The sequence below is a fragment of the Dendropsophus ebraccatus genome, chromosome 13 (genome assembly GCF_027789765.1).
Source record: "Dendropsophus ebraccatus isolate aDenEbr1 chromosome 13, aDenEbr1.pat, whole genome shotgun sequence".
In the NCBI taxonomy this organism is placed as follows: Eukaryota; Metazoa; Chordata; class Amphibia; order Anura; family Hylidae; genus Dendropsophus; species Dendropsophus ebraccatus.
Window position 1 is genome coordinate 81,665,888 of NC_091466.1, and position 20,058 is coordinate 81,685,945.

The following is a 20,058-nucleotide window of genomic DNA, read 5'->3' on the forward strand; positions in this document are numbered from 1 at the left end:
GATTCATTCGATAATTTCCGACGCGGCACCGACTGGTCCCCAAACTCCGCCCCTACACGTCCATGACTCTGATTGGCGGGCTAGCTTTTCCTTTGCGCGGATGACACGCCCCCCTCCGGAGATCCACGATCGTGTCCGAATCAGAGAAAGCGGCTGATGGCTCTGGCGCAGGATGCTGCAGCTGTAACCGGGGAGCTCTCCGGGGCCGACGGTGCTGACGGCGAGGAGACCGGAAGAGAGGAGGTCAGCGGGGCCCCGACAGGTAAGAGTCTCATGACACTGTATGTGGGGAGAGCACCCCATGGCGACCAGTGCGGAAGAGAGGTGTACCTCATAGTGACAGGAGGGGGGGGGTGTACCTCATAGTGACAGGAGGGGGGGGGGGTGTACCTCATAGTGACAGGAGGAGGGGGGGTGTACCTCATAGTGACAGGAGGGGTGTACCTCAGTGACAGGAGGGGGGGGGTGTACCTCATAGTGACAGGAGGGGGGGGGGTGTACCTCATAGTGACAGGAGGGGTGTACCTCAGTGACAGGAGGGGGGGGGGTGTACCTCATAGTGACATGAGGGGGGGGGGGGTGTACCTCATAGTGACAGGAGGGGGGGGGGGTGTACCTCATAGTGACAGGAGGGGTGTACCTCATAGTGACAGGAGGGGGGGGGTGTACCTCATAGTGACAGGAGGGGGGGGGTGTACCTCATAGTGACAGAGGGGGGGGTGTACCTCATAGTGACAGGAGGGTGTACCTCATAGTGACAGGAGGGGGGGGGTGTACCTCATAGTGACAGGAGGGGGGGTGTACCTCATAGTGACAGGAGGTGTGGGGGTGTACCTCATAGTGACAGGAGGGGGGGTGTACCTCATAGTGACATGAGGGGGGGTGTACCTCATAGTGACAGGAGGAGGGGGGGTGTACCTCATAGTGACAGGAGGAGGGGGGGTGTACCTCATAGTGACAGGAGGGGGGGGGTGTACCTCATAGTGACAGGAGGGGGGGGGGGTGTACCTCATAGTGACAGGAGGGGGGGGGGTGTACCTCATAGTGACAGGAGGGGTGTACCTCATAGTGACAGGAGGGGGGGGGGTGTACCTCATAGTGACAGGAGGAGGGGGGGTGTACCTCATAGTGACAGGAGGGGTGTACCTCATAGTGACAGGAGGGGTGTACCTCATAGTGACAGGAGGGGTGTACCTCATAGTGACAGGAGGGGGGGGGTGTACCTCATAGTGACATGAGGGGGGGGGGGTGTTACCTCATAGTGACAGGAGGAGGGGGGTGTACCTCATAGTGACAGGAGGGGTGTACCTCAGTGACAGGAGGGGGGGGGGGTGTACCTCATAGTGACAGGAGGGGGGGGGTGTACCTCATAGTGACAGGAGGGGTGTACCTCAGTGACAGGAGGGGGGGGGGTGTACCTCATAGTGACAGGAGGGGGGGGGGTGTACCTCATAGTGACAGGAGGGGGGGTGTACCTCATAGTGACAGGAGGAGGGGGGGTGTACCTCATAGTGACAGGAGGGGTGTACCTCATAGTGACAGGAGGGGGGGGGGTGTACCTCATAGTGACAGGAGGGGGGGGGGTGTACCTCATAGTGACAGGAGGGGGGGGGGTGTACCTCATAGTGACAGGAGGGGTGTACCTCATAGTGACAGGAGGGGGGGTGTACCTCATAGTGACAGGAGGAGGGGGGGTGTACCTCATAGTGACAGGAGGAGGGGGGGTGTACCTCATAGTGACAGGAGGAGGGGGGGTGTACCTCATAGTGACAGGAGGAGGGGGGTGTACCTCATAGTGGACAGGAGGGGTGTACCTCATAGTGACAGGAGGGTGTACCTCATAGTGACAGGAGGGGGTGTACCTCATAGTGACAGGAGGGGGGGGGTGTACCTCATAGTGACAGGAGGGGGGGGTGTACCTCATAGTGACAGGAGGGGGGGTGTACCTCATAGTGACAGGAGGGGGGGGGTGTACCTCATAGTGACAGGAGGGGTGTACCTCATAGTGACAGGAGGGGGGGGGTGTACCTCATAGTGACAGGAGGGGGGTGTACCATATAGTGACAGGAGGGGGGGTGTACCTCATAGTGACAGGAGGGGGGGGTGTACCTCATAGTGACAGGAGGGGGGGGTGTACCTCATAGTGACAGGAGGGGGGGGTGTACCTCAGTGACAGGAGGGGGGGTGTACCTCATAGTGACAGGAGGGGGGGTGTACCTCAGTGACAGGAGGGGGGGTGTACCTCAGTGACAGGAGGGGGGGTGTACCTCATAGTGACAGGAGGGGGGGTGTACCTCATAGTGACAGGAGGGGGGGGGTGTATCTCATAGTGACAGGAGGGGGGGTGTACCTCATAGTGACAGGAGGAGGGGGGGTGTACCTCATAGTGACAGGAGGAGGGGGTGTACCTCAGTGACAGGAGGGGGGGTGTACCTCAGTGACAGGAGAGAGGTGTACCTCATAGTGACATGAGGAGGGGGGGTGTACCTCATAGTGACAGGAGGGGGGGTGTACCTCATAGTGACAGGAGGGGGGGGTGTACCTCATAGTGACAGGAGGGGGGGTGTACCTCATAGTGACAGGAGGGGGGGGTGTACCTCATAGTGACAGGAGGGTTGGGTGTACCTCATAGTGACAGGAGGGGGGGGTGTACCTCATAGTGACAGGAGGAGGGGGGGGTGTACCTCATAGTGACAGGAGGGGGGGGTGTACCTCATAGTGACAGGAGGAGGGGGGTGTACCTCATAGTGACAGGAGGGGGGGTGTACCTCATAGTGACAGGAGGGGGGGTGTACCTCATAGTGACAGGAGGAGGGGGAGTGTACCTCAGTGACAGGAGGAGGGGGGGTGTACCTCATAGTGACAGGAGGGGGGGTGTACCTCATAGTGACAGGAGGAGGGGGGGTGTACCTCATAGTGACAGGAGGAGGGGGTGTACCTCATAGTGACAGGAGGAGGGGGGGTGTACCTCATAGTGACAGGAGGGGGGGTGTACCTCATAGTGACAGGAGGGGGGGTGTACCTCATATGACAGGAGGGGGGTGTACCTCATAGTGACCAGGAGGAGGGGGGTGTCATCCTTTTCATAGTGACAGGAGGGGGTGGTTGTACCTCATAGTGACTAGGAGGCAGGGGGGGTGTACCTCATAGTGACAGGAGGAGGGGGGGGGTGTACCTCATAGGTGACAGGTAGGGGTGGTATCCTCATAGTGACAGGAGGATGGGGGGGCTTGTACCTCATAGTGACAGGAGGAGGGGGTTTGTAACTTCATTAGTGACGGAGGAGGGTGGGGTTGTACCTCATAGTGACAGGAGGAGGGGGTGTACCTCATAGTGACAGGAGGAGGGGGGGTGTACCTCATAGTGACAGGAGGGGGGGGGGTGCGTGTACCTCATAGTGACAGGAGGAGGGGGTGTACCTCATAGATGCACGGAGGGGGGTGTCACCTCATCGTGACAGGAGGAGGGGGGGTTTGTACCTTCATAGACTGACAGGCGGGGGTTTGTACCTCATAGTGTACAGGAGGCGGGGGGGTGTACCTCATAGTGACAGGAGGAGGGGGTGTACCTCATAGTGACAGGAGGGGGTGTACCTCATAGTGACAGGAGGAGGGGGGGTGTACCTCATAGTGACAGGAGGAGGGGGTGTACCTCATAGTGACAGGAGGGGGGTGTACCTCATAGTGACAGGAGGAGGGGGGGTGTACCTCATAGTGACAGGAGGGGGTGTACCTCATAGTGACAGGAGGGGGGGTGTACCTCATAGTGACAGGAGGTGGTGTACCTCATAGTGACAGGAGGGGGGGGTGTACCTCATAGTGACAGGAGGGGGGGGTGTACCTCATAGTGACAGGAGGAGGGGGGTGTACCTCATAGTGACAGGAGGGGGGTGTACCTCATAGTGACAGGAGGAGGGGGGGTGTACCTCATAGTGACAGGAGGGGGGGGGTGTACCTCATAGTGACAGGAGGGGGGGGGTGTACCTCATAGTGACAGGAGGAGGGGGGTGTACCTCATAGTGACAGGAGGGGGGTGTACCTCATAGTGACAGGAGGAGGGGGGGTGTACCTCATAGTGACAGGAGGGGGGTGTACCTCATAGTGACAGGAGGAGGGGGGGTGTACCTCATAGTGACGAGGGGGGGTGTACCTCATAGTGACAGGAAGGGGGTGTACCTCATAGTGACAGGAGGGGGGTGTACCTCATAGTGACAGGAGGAGGGGGGGTGTACCTCATAGTGACAGGAGGAGGGTGTACCTCAGTGACAGGAGGGGGGGGGGGTGTACCTCATAGTGACAGGAGGGGGGTGTGTACCTCATAGTGACAGGAGGGGGGGGGGTGTACCTCATAGTGACAGGAGGGGGGGGGTGTACCTCATAGTGACAGGAGGGGGGGGTGTACCTCATAGTGACAGGAGGGGGGGTGTACCTCATAGTGACAGGAGGGGGGGTGTACCTCATAGTGACAGGAGGGGGGGTGTACCTCATAGTGACAGGAGGGGGGGGTGTACCTCATAGTGACAGGAGGGGGGGTGTACCTCATAGTGACAGGAGGGGGGGTGTACCTCATAGTGACAGGAGAGAGGTGTACCTCATAGTGACTGGCTGTAGGGTGACACGTTTAGTGTTGGGGTGATGTCAGGCTGTAGGGTGACACGTCTAGTGTTGGGGTGATGTCAGGCTGTAGGGTGACACGTCTAGTGTTGGGGTGATGTCAGGCTGTAGGGTGACACGTTTAGTGTTGGGGTGATGTCAGGCTGTAGGGTGACACGTCTAGTGTTGGGGTGATGTCAGGCTGTAAGGTGACACGTCTAGTGTTGGGGTGATGTCAGGCTGTAAGGTGACACGTCTAGTGTTGGGTAACGTCTATCGTTGCTGCTGCACATTTTCCATTTGTTATTCAAAATTATTCAAATCCTCAGTGTTTCCTCCGGGATGGTTCCATCTCCAGAGACTCCAGAGTCATCATGTATACATAATGTGAGGCCCCTGTAGTGTAGCTGTGTGTGTGCGCGGGTCCCCTGTAGTGTAGCTGTGTGTGTGTGTGTGGCCCATGTAGCCTAGCCTTGTATGTGTGTGTGCGGGCCCCTGTAGTGTAGCTGTGTGTGTGCGGGCCCCTGTAGTGTAGCTGTGTGTGTGCGAGTCCCCTGTAGTGTAGCTGTGTGTGTGCGAGTCCCCTGTAGTGTAGCTGTGTGTGTGCGGGCCCCTGTAGTGTAGCTGTGTGTGTGCGAGTCCCCTGTAGTGTAGCTGTGTGTGTGCGGGCCCCTGTAGTGTAGCTGTGTGTTTGCAGGGCCCCTGTAGTGTAGCTGTGTGTGTGGCCCCTGTAGTGTAGCTGTGTGTGTGTGGCCCCTGTAGCCTAGCCTTGTATGTTTGTGTGCGGGCCCCTGTAGTGTAGCTGTGTGTGTGCGGCGCCCCTGTAGTGTAGCTGTGTGTGTGCGGCGCCCCTGTAGTGTAGCTGTGTGTGTGCGGGCCCCTGTAGTGTAGCTGTGTGTGTGCGGCGCCCCTGTAGTGTAGCTGTGTGTGTGTGGCCCCTGTAGTGTAGCTGTGTGTGTGTGTGTGTGTGGCCCCTGTAGCCTAGCCTTGTATGTGTGTGTGCGGGCCCCTGTAGTGTAGCTGTGTGTTTGCAGGGCCCCTGTAGTGTAGCTGTGTGTGTGGCCCCTGTAGCCTAGCCTTGTATGTGTGTGTGTGCGGGCCCCTGTAGTGTAGCTGTGTGTGTGCGGGCCCCTGTAGTGTAGCTGTGTGTGTGCGGGCCCCTGTAGTGTAGCTGTGTGTGTGTGTGGCCCCTGTAGCCTAGCCTTGTATGTGTGTGTGCGGGCCCCTGTAGTGTAGCTGTGTGTGTGCGAGTCCCCTGTAGTGTAGCTGTGTGTGTGCGGGCCCCTGTAGTGTAGCTGTGTGTGTGCGGGCCCCTGTAGTGTAGCTGTGTGTGTGGCCCCTGTAGCCTAGCCTTGTATGTGTGTGTGCGGGCCCCTGTAGTGTAGCTGTGTGTTTGCAGGGCCCCTGTAGTGTAGCTGTGTGTGTGGCCCCTGTAGCCTAGCCTTGTATGTGTGTGTGCGGGCCCCTGTAGTGTAGCTGTGTGTGTGCAGGCCCCTGTAGTGTAGCTGTGTGTGTGTGTGGCCCCTGTAGCCTAGCCTTGTATGTGTGTGTGTGCGGGCCCCTGTAGTGTAGCTGTGTGTGTGCAGGGCCCCTGTAGTGTAGCTGTCTGTGTGGCCCCTGTAGCCTAGCCTTGTATGTGTGTGTGCGAGTCCCCTGTAGTGTAGCTGTGTGTGTGCGGGCCCCTGTAGTGTAGCTGTGTGTGTGGCCCCTGTAGTGTAGCTGTGTGTGTGTGTGGCCCCTGTAGCCTAGCCTTGTATGTGTGTGTGTGGCCCCTGTAGTGTAGCTGTGTGTGTGGCCCCTGTAGCCTAGCCTTGTATGTGTGTGTGCGGGCCCCTGTAGTGTAGCTGTGTGTGTGCGGGGCCCCTGTAGTGTAGCTGTGTGTGTGCGGGCCCCTGTAGTGTAGCTGTGTGTGTGTGGCCCCTGTAGCCTAGCCTTGTATGTGTGTGTGCGGGCCCCTGTAGTGTAGCTGTGTGTGTGCGAGTCCCCTGTAGTGTAGCTGTGTGTGTGCGGGCCCCTGTAGTGTAGCTGTGTGTGTGGCCCCTGTAGTGTAGCTGTGTGTGTGGCCCCTGTAGTGTAGCTGTGTGTGTGTGTGGCCCCTGTAGCCTAGCCTTGTATGTGTGTGTGTGGCCCCTGTAGCCTAGCCTTGTATGTGTGTGTGCGGGCCCCTGTAGTGTAGCTGTGTATGTGCGGGCCCCTGTAGTGTAGCTGTGTGTGTGTGGGCCCCTGTAGTGTAGCTGTGTGTGTGCGGGCCCCTGTAGTGTAGCTGTGTGTGTGTGGCCCCTGTAGCCTAGCCTTGTATGTGTGTGTGCGGGCCCCTGTAGTGTAGCTGTGTGTGTGCGAGTCCCCTGTAGTGTAGCTGTGTGTGTGCGGGGCCCCTGTAGTGTAGCTGTGTGTTTGCGGGGCCCCTGTAGTGTAGCTGTGTGTTTGCAGGGCCCCTGTAGTGTAGCTGTGTGTGTGGCCCCTGTAGCCTAGCCTTGTATGTGTGTGTGCGGGCCCCTGTAGTGTAGCTGTGTGTGTGCGGGCCCCTGTAGTGTAGCTGTGTGTGTGCGGGCCCCTGTAGTGTAGCTGTGTGTGTGCGGGGCCCCTGTAGTGTAGCTGTGTGTGTGTGGCCCCTGTAGCCTAGCCTTGTATGTGTGTGTGCGGGGCCCCTGTAGTGTAGCTGTGTGTGTGTGTGTGTGGCCCCTGTAGCCTAGCCTTGTATGTGTGTGTGCGGGCCCCTGTAGTGTAGCTGTGTGTGTGTGTGGCCCCTGTAGCCTAGCCTTGTATGTGTGTGTGCGGGCCCCTGTAGTGTAGCTGTGTGTGTGCGGGCCCCTGTAGTGTAGCTGTGTGTTTGCAGGGCCCCTGTAGTGTAGCTGTGTGTTTGCAGGGCCCCTGTAGTGTAGCTGTGTGTGTGGCCCCCGTAGCCTAGCCTTGTAGGTGTGTGTGCGGGCCCCTGTAGTGTAGCTGTGTGTGTGCGGGGCCCCTGTAACCTAGCCTTGTATGTGTGTGTGCGGGCCCCTGTAGTGTAGCTGTGTGTGTGCGGGCCCCTGTAGTGTAGCTGTGTGTGTGCAGGGCCCCTGTAGTGTAGCTGTGTGTGTGGCCCCTGTATTGTAGCTGTGTGTGTTGCCCCTGTAGTGTTGCTGTGTGTGTTGCCCCTGTAGTGTAGCTGTGTGTGTGGCCCCTGTAGCCTAGCCTTGTATGTGTGTGTGCGGGCCCCTGTAGTGTAGCTGTGTGTGTGCGGGGCCCCTGCTGTGTGTGTGGCCCCTGTAGCCTAGCCTTGTATGTGTGTGTGCGGGCCCCTGTAGCCTAGCTGTGTGTGTGTGCAGGGCCCCTGTATCCTAGCTGTGTGTGTGGCCTCTGTGTTACATGTAGGGGCCCATTCACTGTTGGTGTATAAATAACCTCCTTCAGCTGCTGCCCCTGTTCCCCTGGGTCAGGGGGTATAACTCTCATCCTCCCCTGGGCGTAGTGTATACAGGTAGCAGCTGAGCTGCTTATTTATAGCACCCAGGTGCCCTGTGCAAGACTTACATCATGTGCATTGTGGCCCCAGGGGCCCCGAATCTCTAAGCTTCCAAAAAGCTCTTTGGCATGTCTGTAATTGAATACTGTGGTTTGTACCATGCAGGAGGAGTGGGGGGAACACTGGGTGGAGCGGAGGCCGCACACAGGAGGAGCGGCTGCTCACAGGAGGAAAAGGGGGTGCACGGGGTGGAGCGGAGGGTGCACACAGGAGGAGCGGCTGCTCACAGGAGGAAAAGGGGGTGCACGGGGTGGAGCGGAGGCCGCACACAGGAGGAGCGGCTGCTCACAGGAGGAAAAGGGGGCGCACGGGGTGGAGCGGAGGCCGCACACAGGAGGAGCGGCTGCTCACAGGAGGAAAAGGGGGCGCACGGGGTGGAGCGGAGGCCGCACACAGGAGGAGCGGCTGCTCACGGGAGGAAAAGGGGGCGCATGGGGTGGAGTGGAGGGTGCACACAGGAGGAGCGGCTGCTCACAGGAGGAAAAGGGGGCGCACGGGGTGGAGCGGAGGGTGCACACAGGAGGAGTGGGGGCGCACAGGGTGAAGCGGAGGGTACACACAGGAGGGGTGGGGCGGAGGCCACACACAGGAAGAACGGAGCAGAAGCTGCACAGGGGAGGAACAGGGACTGCACGCAGGAGGAGTGCGGGGGCGCAAGGGGTGGGGCGGAGGCCGCACACAGGAAGAACGGAGCAGGGACTGCACACAGGAGGAGTGGGGGAGGGGTGCAAGGGGTGGGGCGGAGGCTGCACACAGGAAGAACGGAGCAGTGACTGCACACAGGAGGAAAAGGGGCCGCACGGGGTGGAGCGGAGGGTGCACACAGGAGGAGTGGGGGGGGGGGTGCAAGGGGTGGGGCGGAGGCCACACACAGGAAGAATGGAGCAGTGACTGCACACAGGAGGAAAAGGGGCCGCACGGGGTGGAGCGGAGGGTGCACACAGGAGTGGGGGCGCACGGGGTGGGGCGGAGGGTACACACAGGAGGAGTGGGGGAAGGGTGAAAGGGGTGGGGCGGAGGCCGCACACAGGAAGAATGGAGCAGTGACTGCACACAGGAGGAAAAGGGGCCGCACGGGGTGGAGCGGAGGGTGCACACAGGAGGAGTGGGGGAGGGGTGCAAGGGGTGGGGCGGAGGCCGCACACAGGAAGAACGGAGCAGTGACTGCACACAGGAGGAAAAGGGGCCGCATGGGGTGGAGCGGAGGGTGCACACAGGAGGAGTGGGGGCGCACAGGGTGAAGCGGAGGGTACACACAGGAGAGGTGGAGTGAAGGGTGCACACAGGAGGAGTGGGGGGGTGCAAAGGGTGGGGCGGAGGCCGCACACAGGAAGAACGGAGCAGAAGCTGCACAGGGGAGGAACAGGGACCGCAAGCAGGAGGAGTGGGGGGGGTGCAAGGGGTGGGGCGGAGGCCTGACACAGGAAGAACGGAGCAGGGACTGCACACAGGAGGAGTGGGGGGGGGGTGCAAAGGGTGGGGCGGAGGCTGCACACAGTGGGACTGGGGGCCGCACACAGGAAGAATGGAGCAGGGACTGCACACAGGAGGAGTGGGTGGTGCAAAGGGTGGAGCGGAGGCTGCAGCCAGGAAGAGCGGAGCAGGGGCTACACACGGAAGAAACAGGGGCAGTATGCAGGGACAGTGTGGGGGGAGGGGTGGAGCGGAGGCCGCACGCAGGAGGAGTGGTGGGCGCACATGGGAGAAGCGGAGGAGCGGAATAGCAGAGTGGGGGCCACACCGGGAGGAGTGGAGCAGGGGGCGCACATGGGTGAAGGAGAGTGAAAGCCACATGTGGGAGGAGTGATGGGGGGGTGCCTCACTTAGCGGGACGACAGTTGTGTACGGAAGAGCAGGGGCCACACACAATTGCTGTAGGGGCCATAGAGATCCCAAAGAAGAGGGGATGCTGCTCACAAGAGGAGCTGGGGCCACACACGGGAGGAAACTAGGGGTCCAATCCTTGTGTAGAGATCGAGAAGGGGCGGGGCTACTGTTTTTGGACCAGGAACTTAGAGATAAGAGGTCAGAGCATGGGGGGCCCCAACATACAATGTAAGTGGGGGGGGGGGGGGTGTTACACATTCCACCAGTGTGGACACCCCACCACCATGGAGTTTTTTTCCCCATAGGTGATGGAGCTGTGAGTCGAAACGATTCAGGAGCCCCAGTGTACAGCCTCCTGGAGTCCCCATCTGATGGAAGACCACCACACTGCCCGAGGGTGGGAGAGGAAGCCATGAGGACAGAGCCCACCAAAAATGGAGTTCCCACTAACACTACTGCAGGCAGTGCTGCCACCGAAGTCACCCAACCTACTGCAGGCAGTGCTGCCACTAAAGTCACCCAACCTACTGCAGGCAGTGCTGCCACTGAAGTTACCCAACCTACTGCAGGCAGTGCTGCCACTGAAGTTACCCAACCTACTGCAGGCAGTGCTGCCACTGAAGTTATCCAAACTATTGCAGGCAGTGCTGCCACTGAAGTCACCAAACCTACTGCAGGCAGTGCTGCCACTGAAGTCACCAAACCTACTTCAGGCAGTTCTGACACTGATGTCACCATACCTAATGCAGACACTGCTGCCACCCATGTCATCAAAACCACCGTAGGCAGTGCTGCCACTGATGTCACCAAACCTACTGCAGGCAGTGCTGCCACTGATGTCACCAAACCTACTGCAGGCAGTGCTGCCACTGATGTCACCCAACCTACTGCAGGCAGTGCTGCCACTGATGTCACCCAACCTACTGCAGGCAGTGCTGCCACTGATGTCACCCAACCTACTGCAGGCAGTGCTACCACTGATGTCACCCAACCTACTGCAGGCAGTGCTGACACTGATGTCACGAAAATTACTCCAGGCAGTCCTGACCCTGATGTCACCTACTGTATTGCTGGCAGTGTTGACACTGATGTCATGAAAAGTAAGCCAGGTAATAAATCTGTGATGACAACCAAACCTACATCCATTGAGCCACCGGCTGAACCCACCAAGACAGCTCTGGACAAGGTGAGGTCATATGGTAGTAGGTGATCTGTAGGGGTGACCAGTTATGTAGGTTGGGATCCTGTGGATACCTGATAGTAAAAGCCACTGATCTGACACTGCCACTGTTGGTAGGTGGAGCTGTGTTGTGGGCTGATATCATAGTGGTAGGCGGAGCTGTAGTGTTCTGGGCTGATATAGTCATAGGCGGAGCTGTAGTGTGTCAGGCATGATGTCATAGTGCTGTAGTTGAGTGGTGTTGGGAAATGTCATAGTGCTGTAGTTGAGTGGTGTTGGGAAATGTCATAGTGCTGTAGTTGGGGCTGATGTCATAGTGCTGTAGTTGGGGCTGATGTCATAGTGCTGTAGTTGGGGCTGATGTCATAGTGCTGTAGTTGAGGGTGTCGGGGTGATGTCATAGTGCTGTAATTGGGGGGTCTCGGGGTGATGTCATAGTGCTGTAGTTGGGGGTGTCGGGGTGATGTCATAGTGCTGTAGTTGGGTTTGTCGGGGGTGATGTCATAGTGCTGTAGTTGGGGGTGTCGGGGGTGATGTCATAGTGCTGTAGTTGGGTCTGATGTCATAGTGCTGTAGTTGGGTTTGACGGGGGTGATGTCATAGTGCTGTAGTTGGGTTTGACGGGGGTGATGTCATAGTGCTGTAGTTGGGTTTGTCGGGGTGATGTCATAGTGCTTTAGTTGGGGGTGATGTCATAGTGCTGTAGTTGGGTTTGTCAGGGATGATGTCATAGTGCTGTAGTTGGGGAGTGTCGGGGATGATGTCATAGTGCTGTAGTTGGGGGTGATGTCATAGTGATGTAGATGGGTTTGTCGAGGGTGAAGTCATAGTGCTGTAGATGGGGGGTGTTGGGGTGATGTCATAGTGCTGTAGTTGGGGGTGTCGGAGTGATGTCATAGTGCTGTAGTTGGGGATGATGTCATAGTGCTGTAGTTGGGGGTGTCGGGGATGATGTCATAGTGCTGTAGTTGGGACTGATGTCATAGTGCTGTAGTTGGGACTGATGTCATAGTGCTGTAGTTGGGGCTGATGTCATAGTGCTGTAGTTGGGACTGATGTCATAGTGCTGTAGTTGGGGCTGATGTCATAGTGCTGTAGATGGGCTTGTCGAGGGTGATGTCATAGTGCTGTAGATGGGGGGTGTTGGAGTGATGTCATAGTGCTGTAGTTGGGGCTGATGTCATAGTGCTGTAGTTGGGGGGTCTCGGGGTGATGTCATAGTGCTGTAGTTGGGGGTGTCGGGGATGATGTCATAGTGCTGTAGTTGGGTTTGTCGGGGATGATGTCATAGTGCTGTAGTTGAGGGGTCTCGGGGTAATGTCATAGTGCTGTAGTTGGGGGTCTCGGGGTGATGTCATAGTGCTGTAGTTGGGGGTGTCGGGGATGATGTCATAGTGCTGTAGTTGGGTTTGTCGGGGATGATGTCATAGTGCTGTAGTTGGGTTTGTCGGGGATGATGTCATAGTGCTGTAGTTGGGGGGTCTCGGGGTGATGTCATAGTGCTGTAGTTGGGGGGTCTCGGGGTGATGTCATAGTGCTTTAGTTAGGGGGTCTCGGGGTGATGTCATAGTGCTGTAGTTGGGGGTCTCGGGGTGATGTCATAGTGCTGTAGTTGGGGGTGTCGGGGATGATGTCATAGTGCTGTAGTTGGGGGTGTCGGGGATGATGTCATAGTGCTGTAGTTGGGGGTGTCGGGGATGATGTCATAGTGCTGTAGTTGGGGGGTCTCGGGGTGATGTCATAGTGCTGTAGTTGGGGGGTCTCGGGGTGATGTCATAGTGCTGTAGTTGGGGGGTCTCGGGGTGATGTCATAGTGCTGTAGTTGGGGGGTCTCGGGGTGATGTCATAGTGCTGTAGTTGGGGGTGTCGGGGATGATGTCATAGTGCTGTAGTTGGGGGGTCTCGGGGTGATGTCATAGTGCTGTAGTTGGGGGGTCTCGGGGTGATGTCATAGTGCTTTAGTTAGGAGGTCTCGGGGTGATGTCATAGTGCTGTAGTTGGGGGGTCTCGGGGTGATGTCATAGTGCTTTAGTTGGGGGGTCTCGGGGTGATGTCATAGTGCTGTAGTTGGGGGTGTCGGGGGTGATGTCATAGTGCTGTAGTTGGGGGGTCTCGGGGGGATGTCATAGTGCTGTAGTTGGGGGGTCTCGGGGTGATGTCATAGTGCTGTAGTTGGGGGGTCTCGGGGTGATGTCATAGTGCTGTAGTTGGGGGGTCTCGGGGTGATGTCATAGTGCTGTAGTTGGGGGTGTCGGGGGTGATGTCATAGTGCTGTAGTTGGGGGTGTCGGGGGTGATGTCATAGTGCTGTAGTTGGGGGGTCTCAGGGTGATGTCATAGTGCTGTAGTTGGGGGGTCTCGGGGTGTGGCTGGGTCACCTGTTGCGCTTAGTTTGTCTCTGTTCTGTGTTGAAGGAGCTGGAAGCTCTTCTGTCCTTTGGGTCGGCAGATCCTCCACCTCATGACGTCCTGATGATTCAGTCGGAGCCCAGTGGCACCATAGATATCGTGAAGGCCGATCCCATCCTGGAGGACTCCAGCGTGACTGACGGGAAAGGTGAGTGGGTGGATGGGAGGGATGTGACTGCCACTGAGGGTAATACTGACGTTAAAGGGGTTGGCCAGTATATAGTCAAATAGTTCAGTGTACATTATTAGTGTACTCACTGTATATACTGACAACAGCTCCCTGTGTACTCACTGTATATACTGAGAACGGCTCCCTGTACTCACTGTATATACTGACAGCAGCTCCCTGTGTACTCACTGTATATACTGACAACAGCTCCCTGTGTACTCACTGTATATACTGACAACGGCTCCCTGTACTCACTGTATATACTGACAGCAGCTCCCTGTGTACTCACTGTATATACTGACAACGGCTCCCTGTACTCACTGTATATACTGACAGCAGCTCCCTGTGTACTCACTGTATATACTGACAACGGCTCCCTGTACTCACTGTATATACTGACAGCAGCTCCTTGTACTCACTGTATATACTGACAGCAGCTCCCTGTGTACTCACTGTATATAGTGGCAGCAGCTCCCTGTGTACTCACTGTATATACTGACAGCAGCTCCCTGTGTACTCACTGTATATACTGACAGCTGCTCCCTGTGTACTCACTGTATATACTGACAGCAGCTTTCTGTGTACTCACTGTATATACTGACAGCAGCTCCTTGTACTCACTATATATACTGACAGCAGCTCCCTGTGTACTCACTGTATATACTGACAGCAGCTCCCTGTGTACTCACTGTATATACTGACAGCAGCTCCCTGTGTACTCACTCTATATACTGACAGCCGCTCCCTGTGTACTCACTCTATATACTGACAGCCGCTCCCTGTGTACCTCATAGAGCTAAAATCAGACTCCCCTCCTCCAGGCTGTGCTGTCCTGCTCTGTGGTAATTCTGACCATAAGATTGTTTACATGGAGGAGCATGTGACCAAGCCCCCCCCCCCCCCCCAGTATCCACCACTGAGCTTGTATATGCCTATGGTGGACACTGGGGGGCGGGAGGAGGGGAATCTGATATTTGCTCTATGAGGTATATACATTATATACAGTGAGTACACAGGGAGCTGCTATCACTATATACAGTAAGTACAGGGAGCTGCTGTCAGTATATACAGTGAGTACACAGGGAGCCGCTATCACTATATACAGTAAGTACAGGGAGCTGCTATCACTATATACAGTGAGTACACAGGGAGCTGCTGTCAGTATATACAGTGAGTACAGGGAGCTGCTGTCAGTATATACAGTGAGTACACAGGTTGCTGCTGTCAGTATATACAGTGAGTACAAAGGGAGCTGCTGTCAGCATATACAGTCAGTACAGGGAGCTGCTGTCAGTATATACAGTCAGTACACAGGGAGCTGCTGTCAGTATATACAGTGAGTACAGGGAGCTGCTGTCACTATATACAGTGAGTACACAGGGAGCTGCTGTCAGTATATACAGTGAGTACACAGGGAGCTGCTGTCACTATATACAGTGAGTACACAGGGAGCTGCTGTCAGTATATACAGTGAGTACACAGAGAGGTGCTGTCGGTATATACAGTGAGTACACAGGGAGCTGCTGTCGGTATATACAGTGAGTACACAGGGAGCTGCTGTCAGTATATACACAGGGAGCTACTGTCAGTATATACAGTGAGTACACAGGGAGCTGCTGTCAGTATATACAGTGAGTACAGGGAGCTGCTGTTACTATATACAGTGAGTACACAGGGAGCTGCTGTCACTATATACAGTGAGTACACAGGGAGCTGCTGTCACTATATACAGTGAGTACACAGGGAGCTGCTGTCAGTATATACAGTGAGTACAGGGAGCTGCTGTCAGTATATACAGTGAGTACACAGGGAGCTACAGTGAGTACACAGGGAGCTGCTGTCAGTATATACAGTGAGTACACTTACTCAGGCTATGTTCACACTACGTAAAAGTACTACCGTTGCTGCCGATGGCAACAACGGCCGTACTTTTACCGCGGTGGAACAATGCCTGTTGTTCTATGGTATCCCGGCCGGAGCGTACACACATCGTATACGCTCCGGCCGGGATCCCATACGCCGCCGCAAACAACTGACATGTCAGTTTTCTGCAGCCACAATTCAGTGAATTCCGCCAGCAGAAAGACCTGTCAGTTCACACAGTGAAGCAAGCGGCTCCGGCCGCTCGCTTCACTGTGGGCTATGGGAAGCTCTGATGCGGGCGCACGCTGATGCGCCCGCATCAGAGCTCTGCGGCCGAAAGGATAATCCGGCCGGAACTTAAGTACCGGCTGAGATGATCCGGCCAGAGGTCTCTTACGTAGTGTGAACATAGCCTAATACTGTATACTGAGGAATTTTACTATAAAGTGGCTGACCCCTTTAATGCGTCTGTTGTGTCTTCTCCAGGTCCCCCCCCAACACTACAACCAGCCACCACCTGGACCAGCGCTAACCTGCGTGAGTTCAAGCATCGGATGGCAAATGAGAAGCACGGCCTGCTCACCGTACGGAGGGGGGAGGTGGTGACTGTCCGCGTACCTACACACCCAGATGGAAAGCGCCTGTGCTGGGAGTTCGCAACGGATGACTATGACATAGGTTTTGGGATATATTTTGACTGGACCTCGGTTACCAGTACAGCGGTGACTCTTCAGGTCAGCGAGTCCAGCGATGATGAGGAAGAGGAGGAAACTGAGAGTCCATGTGAGTTACCTCACCAGGTGTATCTGGTGGTGTCTCTGTGCCTGTCACCAGGTGTATCTGGAGGTGTCTCTGTGCCTGTCACCAGGTGTATCTGGAGGTGTCTCTGTGCCTGTCACCAGGTGTATCTGGAGGTGTCTCTGTGCCTGTCACCAGGTGTATCTGGAGGTGTCTCTGTGCCTGTCACCAGGTGTATCTGGAGGTGTCTCTGTGCCTGTCACCAGGTGTATCTGGAGGTGTCTCTGTGCCTGTCACCAGGTGTATCTGGAGGTGTCTCTGTGCCTGTCACCAGGTGTATCTGGAGGTGTCTCTGTGCCTGTCACCAGGTGTATCTGGAGGTGTCTCTGTGCCTGTCACCAGGTGTATCTGGAGGTGTCTCTGTGCCTGTCACCAGGTGTATCTGGAGGTGTCTCTGTGCCTGTCACCAGGTGTATCTGGAGGTGTCTCTGTGCCTGTCACCAGGTGTAACTGGAGGTGTCTCTGTGCCTGTCACCAGGTGTATCTGGAGGTGTCTCTGTGCCTGTCACCAGGTGTATCTGGAGGTGTCTCTGTGCCTGTTACCAGGTGTATCTGGAGGTGTCTCTGTGCCTGTCACCAGGTGTATCTGGAGGTGTCTCTGTGCCTGTCACCAGGTGTATCTGGAGGTGTCTCTGTGCCTGTCACCAGGTGTATCTGGAGGTGTCTCTGTGCCTGTCACCAGGTAGCCTGGAGGTGTCTCTGTGCCTGTCACCAGGTGTAACTGGAGGTGTCTCTGTGCCTGTCACCAGGTGTATCTGGAGGTGTCTCTGTGCCTGTCACCAGGTGTATCTGGAGGTGTCTCTGTGCCTGTCACCAGGTGTATCTGGAGGTGTCTCTGTGCCTGTCACCAGGTGTATCTGGAGGTGTCTCTGTGCCTGTCACCAGGTGTATCTGGAGGTGTCTCTGTGCCTGTCACCAGGTGTATCTGGAGGTGTCTCTGTGCCTGTCACCAGGTGTATCTGGAGGTGTCTCTGTGCCTGTCACCAGGTGTATCTGGAGGTGTCTCTGTGCCTGTCACCAGGTGTATCTGGAGGTGTCTCTGTGCCTGTCACCAGGTGTATCTGGAGGTGTCTCTGTGCCTGTCACCAGGTGTATCTGGAGGTGTCTCTGTGCCTGTCACCAGGTGTATCTGGAGGTGTCTCTGTGCCTGTCACCAGGTAGTCTGGAGGTGTCTCTGTGCCTGTCACCAGGTAGCCTGGAGGTGCTGTCCGTTGGGGGTCACATATCACTACATACATTGTACTAGAGCAGCAGTGGTCTTGTTGTGGCTGGGGTGCTGAAACTGGGGGTCTCAGATCCTTCTGGTTTCTTTTTGGGTCCTGACTGGTTTGACCTGTTGTTTTCCAGGGCACAGCCGGGAGGGAGATGTGGAGCGGGGGTCGGTTTACCGACTACGCAGTCGATACGGGGAAATCATGCAAGTTTACCGAAGAGACAGTCACCGAGAGGTCCAGGCTGGAAGCCATGAGTATCCGGGAGAAGGGGTGTATCTGCTAAAACTGGACAATTCCTACTCGCTCCTACGGAGCAAGACTCTCTACTTCCACGTCTATTACAGCAGCTGAGGGGTGGACGGCGTCTCGTTTACACGCACTCAACATGGCAGCTGTGTCTCACAGTAAGGTTTCTACCTACAATCCTTGCAGCGTTGTGTGGTCACCTGTGGCGAGGCAGCCGAGGATTATAATATACTCAGGAACAATGTGGACTGATCCCAGCAGCTTTAGGGTTAACTCCGATCCATCAATCTACTATGTCTGTACAGATTCTACTAAAGTTCTATTTCTATATGATAAGAATTATAGTCCAGGGCCAATCAGGATCCACGACCACAATAGGGACGGCAGGATCTCTATTGTGATCATCCAGTGTATTGTTCTCTGTTGTCAGCTGGGTGCCGACCTTACATACATATAACCAGTCACTGACTGGCAATGAACCCTGGCCCCAGAGAAACTGTCCGATAAAAGTCATTAGATGACAGATAACAGAGAACAGTCACCTGATTCTCCAAGTTTTCATTGTTTTGTTATATCTTTTATTTCAGAACATCGTGTACTTTCTCATTGGTTATTGCTTGAGCTTTTTTAGGGTCCAAGTTACCATTGTATATCCATCAGCAGAAGAATAAAAGACGAAAAGTGATTGCAGGTTTTAGGACCATAATACAGCCTAGCCAGCACTATAGATCATTGATATCACTGAGAATACAGCCTATCCATCACTAGAGATCAGCTGCGAAATCACTGAGAATACAGCCTATCCATCACCAGAGATCAGCTGCGAAATCACTGAGAATACAGCCTATCCATCACTAGAGATCAGTGGTGACATCATATACAGCCTATCCATCACTAGAGATCAGCGGTGACATCACTGAGAATACAGCTTATCCATCAATACAGATCAGTGATATCACTGAGAATACAGCCTATCCATCACTAGAGATCAGTGGTGACATCATATACAGCCTATCCATCACTAGAGATCAGTGGTCACATCATATACAGCCTATCCATCACTAGAGATCAGCGGTGACATCACTGAGAATACAGCTTATCCATCAATAGAGATCAGTGATATCACTGAGAATACAGCCTATCCATCACTAGAGATCAGAGGTGACATCACTGAGAATACAGCCTATCCATCACTAGAGATCAGTGGTCACATCATATACAGCCTATCCATCACTAGAGATCAGTGGTCACATCATATACAGCCTATCCATCACTAGAGATCAGCGGTGACATCACTGAGAATACAGCTTATCCATCAATAGAGATCAGTGATATCACTGAGAATACAGCCTATCCATCACTAGAGATCAGAGGTGACATCACTGAGAATACAGCCTATCCATCACTAGAGATCAGTGGTCACATCATATACAGCCTATCCATCACTAGAGATCAGCGGTGACATCACTGAGAATACAGCCTATCCATCACTAGAGATCAGTGACATCACTGAGAATACAGCCTATCCATCACTAGAGATCAGCGGTGACATCACTGAGAATACAGCCTATCCATCACTAGAGATCAGCGGTGACATCACTGAGAATACAGCCTATCCATCACTAGAGATCAGTGACATCACTGAGAATACAGCCTATCCATCACTAGAGATCAGTGACATCACTGAGAATACAGCCTATCCATCACTAGAGATCAGCGGTGACATCACTGAGAATACAGCCTATCCATCACTAGAGATCAGCGGTGACATCACTGAGAATACAGCCTATCCATCACTAGAGATCAGTGACATCACTGAGAATACAGCCTATCCATCACTAGAGATCAGCGGTGACATCATATACAGCCTATCCATCACTAGAGATCAGTGACATCACTGAGAATACAGCCTATCCATCACTAGAGATCAGTGACATCACTGAGAATACAGCCTATCCATCAGTAGAGATCAGTGACATCACTGACAATACAGCCTATCCATCACTAGAGATCAGCGGTAACATCACTGAGAATACAGCCTATCCATCACTAGAGATCAGTGGTGACATCACTGAGAATACAGCCTATCCATCACTAGAGATCAGCGGTGACATCACTGAGAATACAGCCTATCCATCACTAGAGATCAGCGGTGACATCACTGAGAATACAGCCTATCCATCACTAGAGATCAGTGACATCACTGAGAATACAGCCTATCCATCACTAGAGATCAGTGACATGACTGACAGTACAGCTT

General features: G+C 55.2%; 1 protein-coding gene across 2 annotated transcripts; it reads left to right on the forward strand.

Annotated features, from left to right (window-relative positions):
* Positions 1 to 53: 53 nt before the first annotated feature.
* On the forward strand, positions 54 to 18,587 carry TMED8 (transmembrane p24 trafficking protein family member 8). 2 transcript variants are annotated; one of them, XM_069949918.1, is made up of 5 exons: positions 54 to 262; positions 10,227 to 11,107; positions 13,515 to 13,656; positions 16,027 to 16,077; positions 17,686 to 18,587. In XM_069949918.1, the coding sequence occupies exons 1-5, from the start codon at positions 157 to 159 to the stop codon at positions 17,901 to 17,903; spliced, it is 1,398 nt and encodes a 465-aa protein (XP_069806019.1). In that variant the 5' UTR covers positions 54 to 156; the 3' UTR covers positions 17,904 to 18,587. The 2 variants fall into 2 exon arrangements, with proteins under 2 accessions (XP_069806019.1, XP_069806018.1); XM_069949917.1 differs by having other exon boundaries at positions 56 to 262; positions 16,027 to 16,323; positions 17,686 to 18,584.
* The last annotated feature ends 1,471 nt before the right edge of the window (positions 18,588 to 20,058 follow it).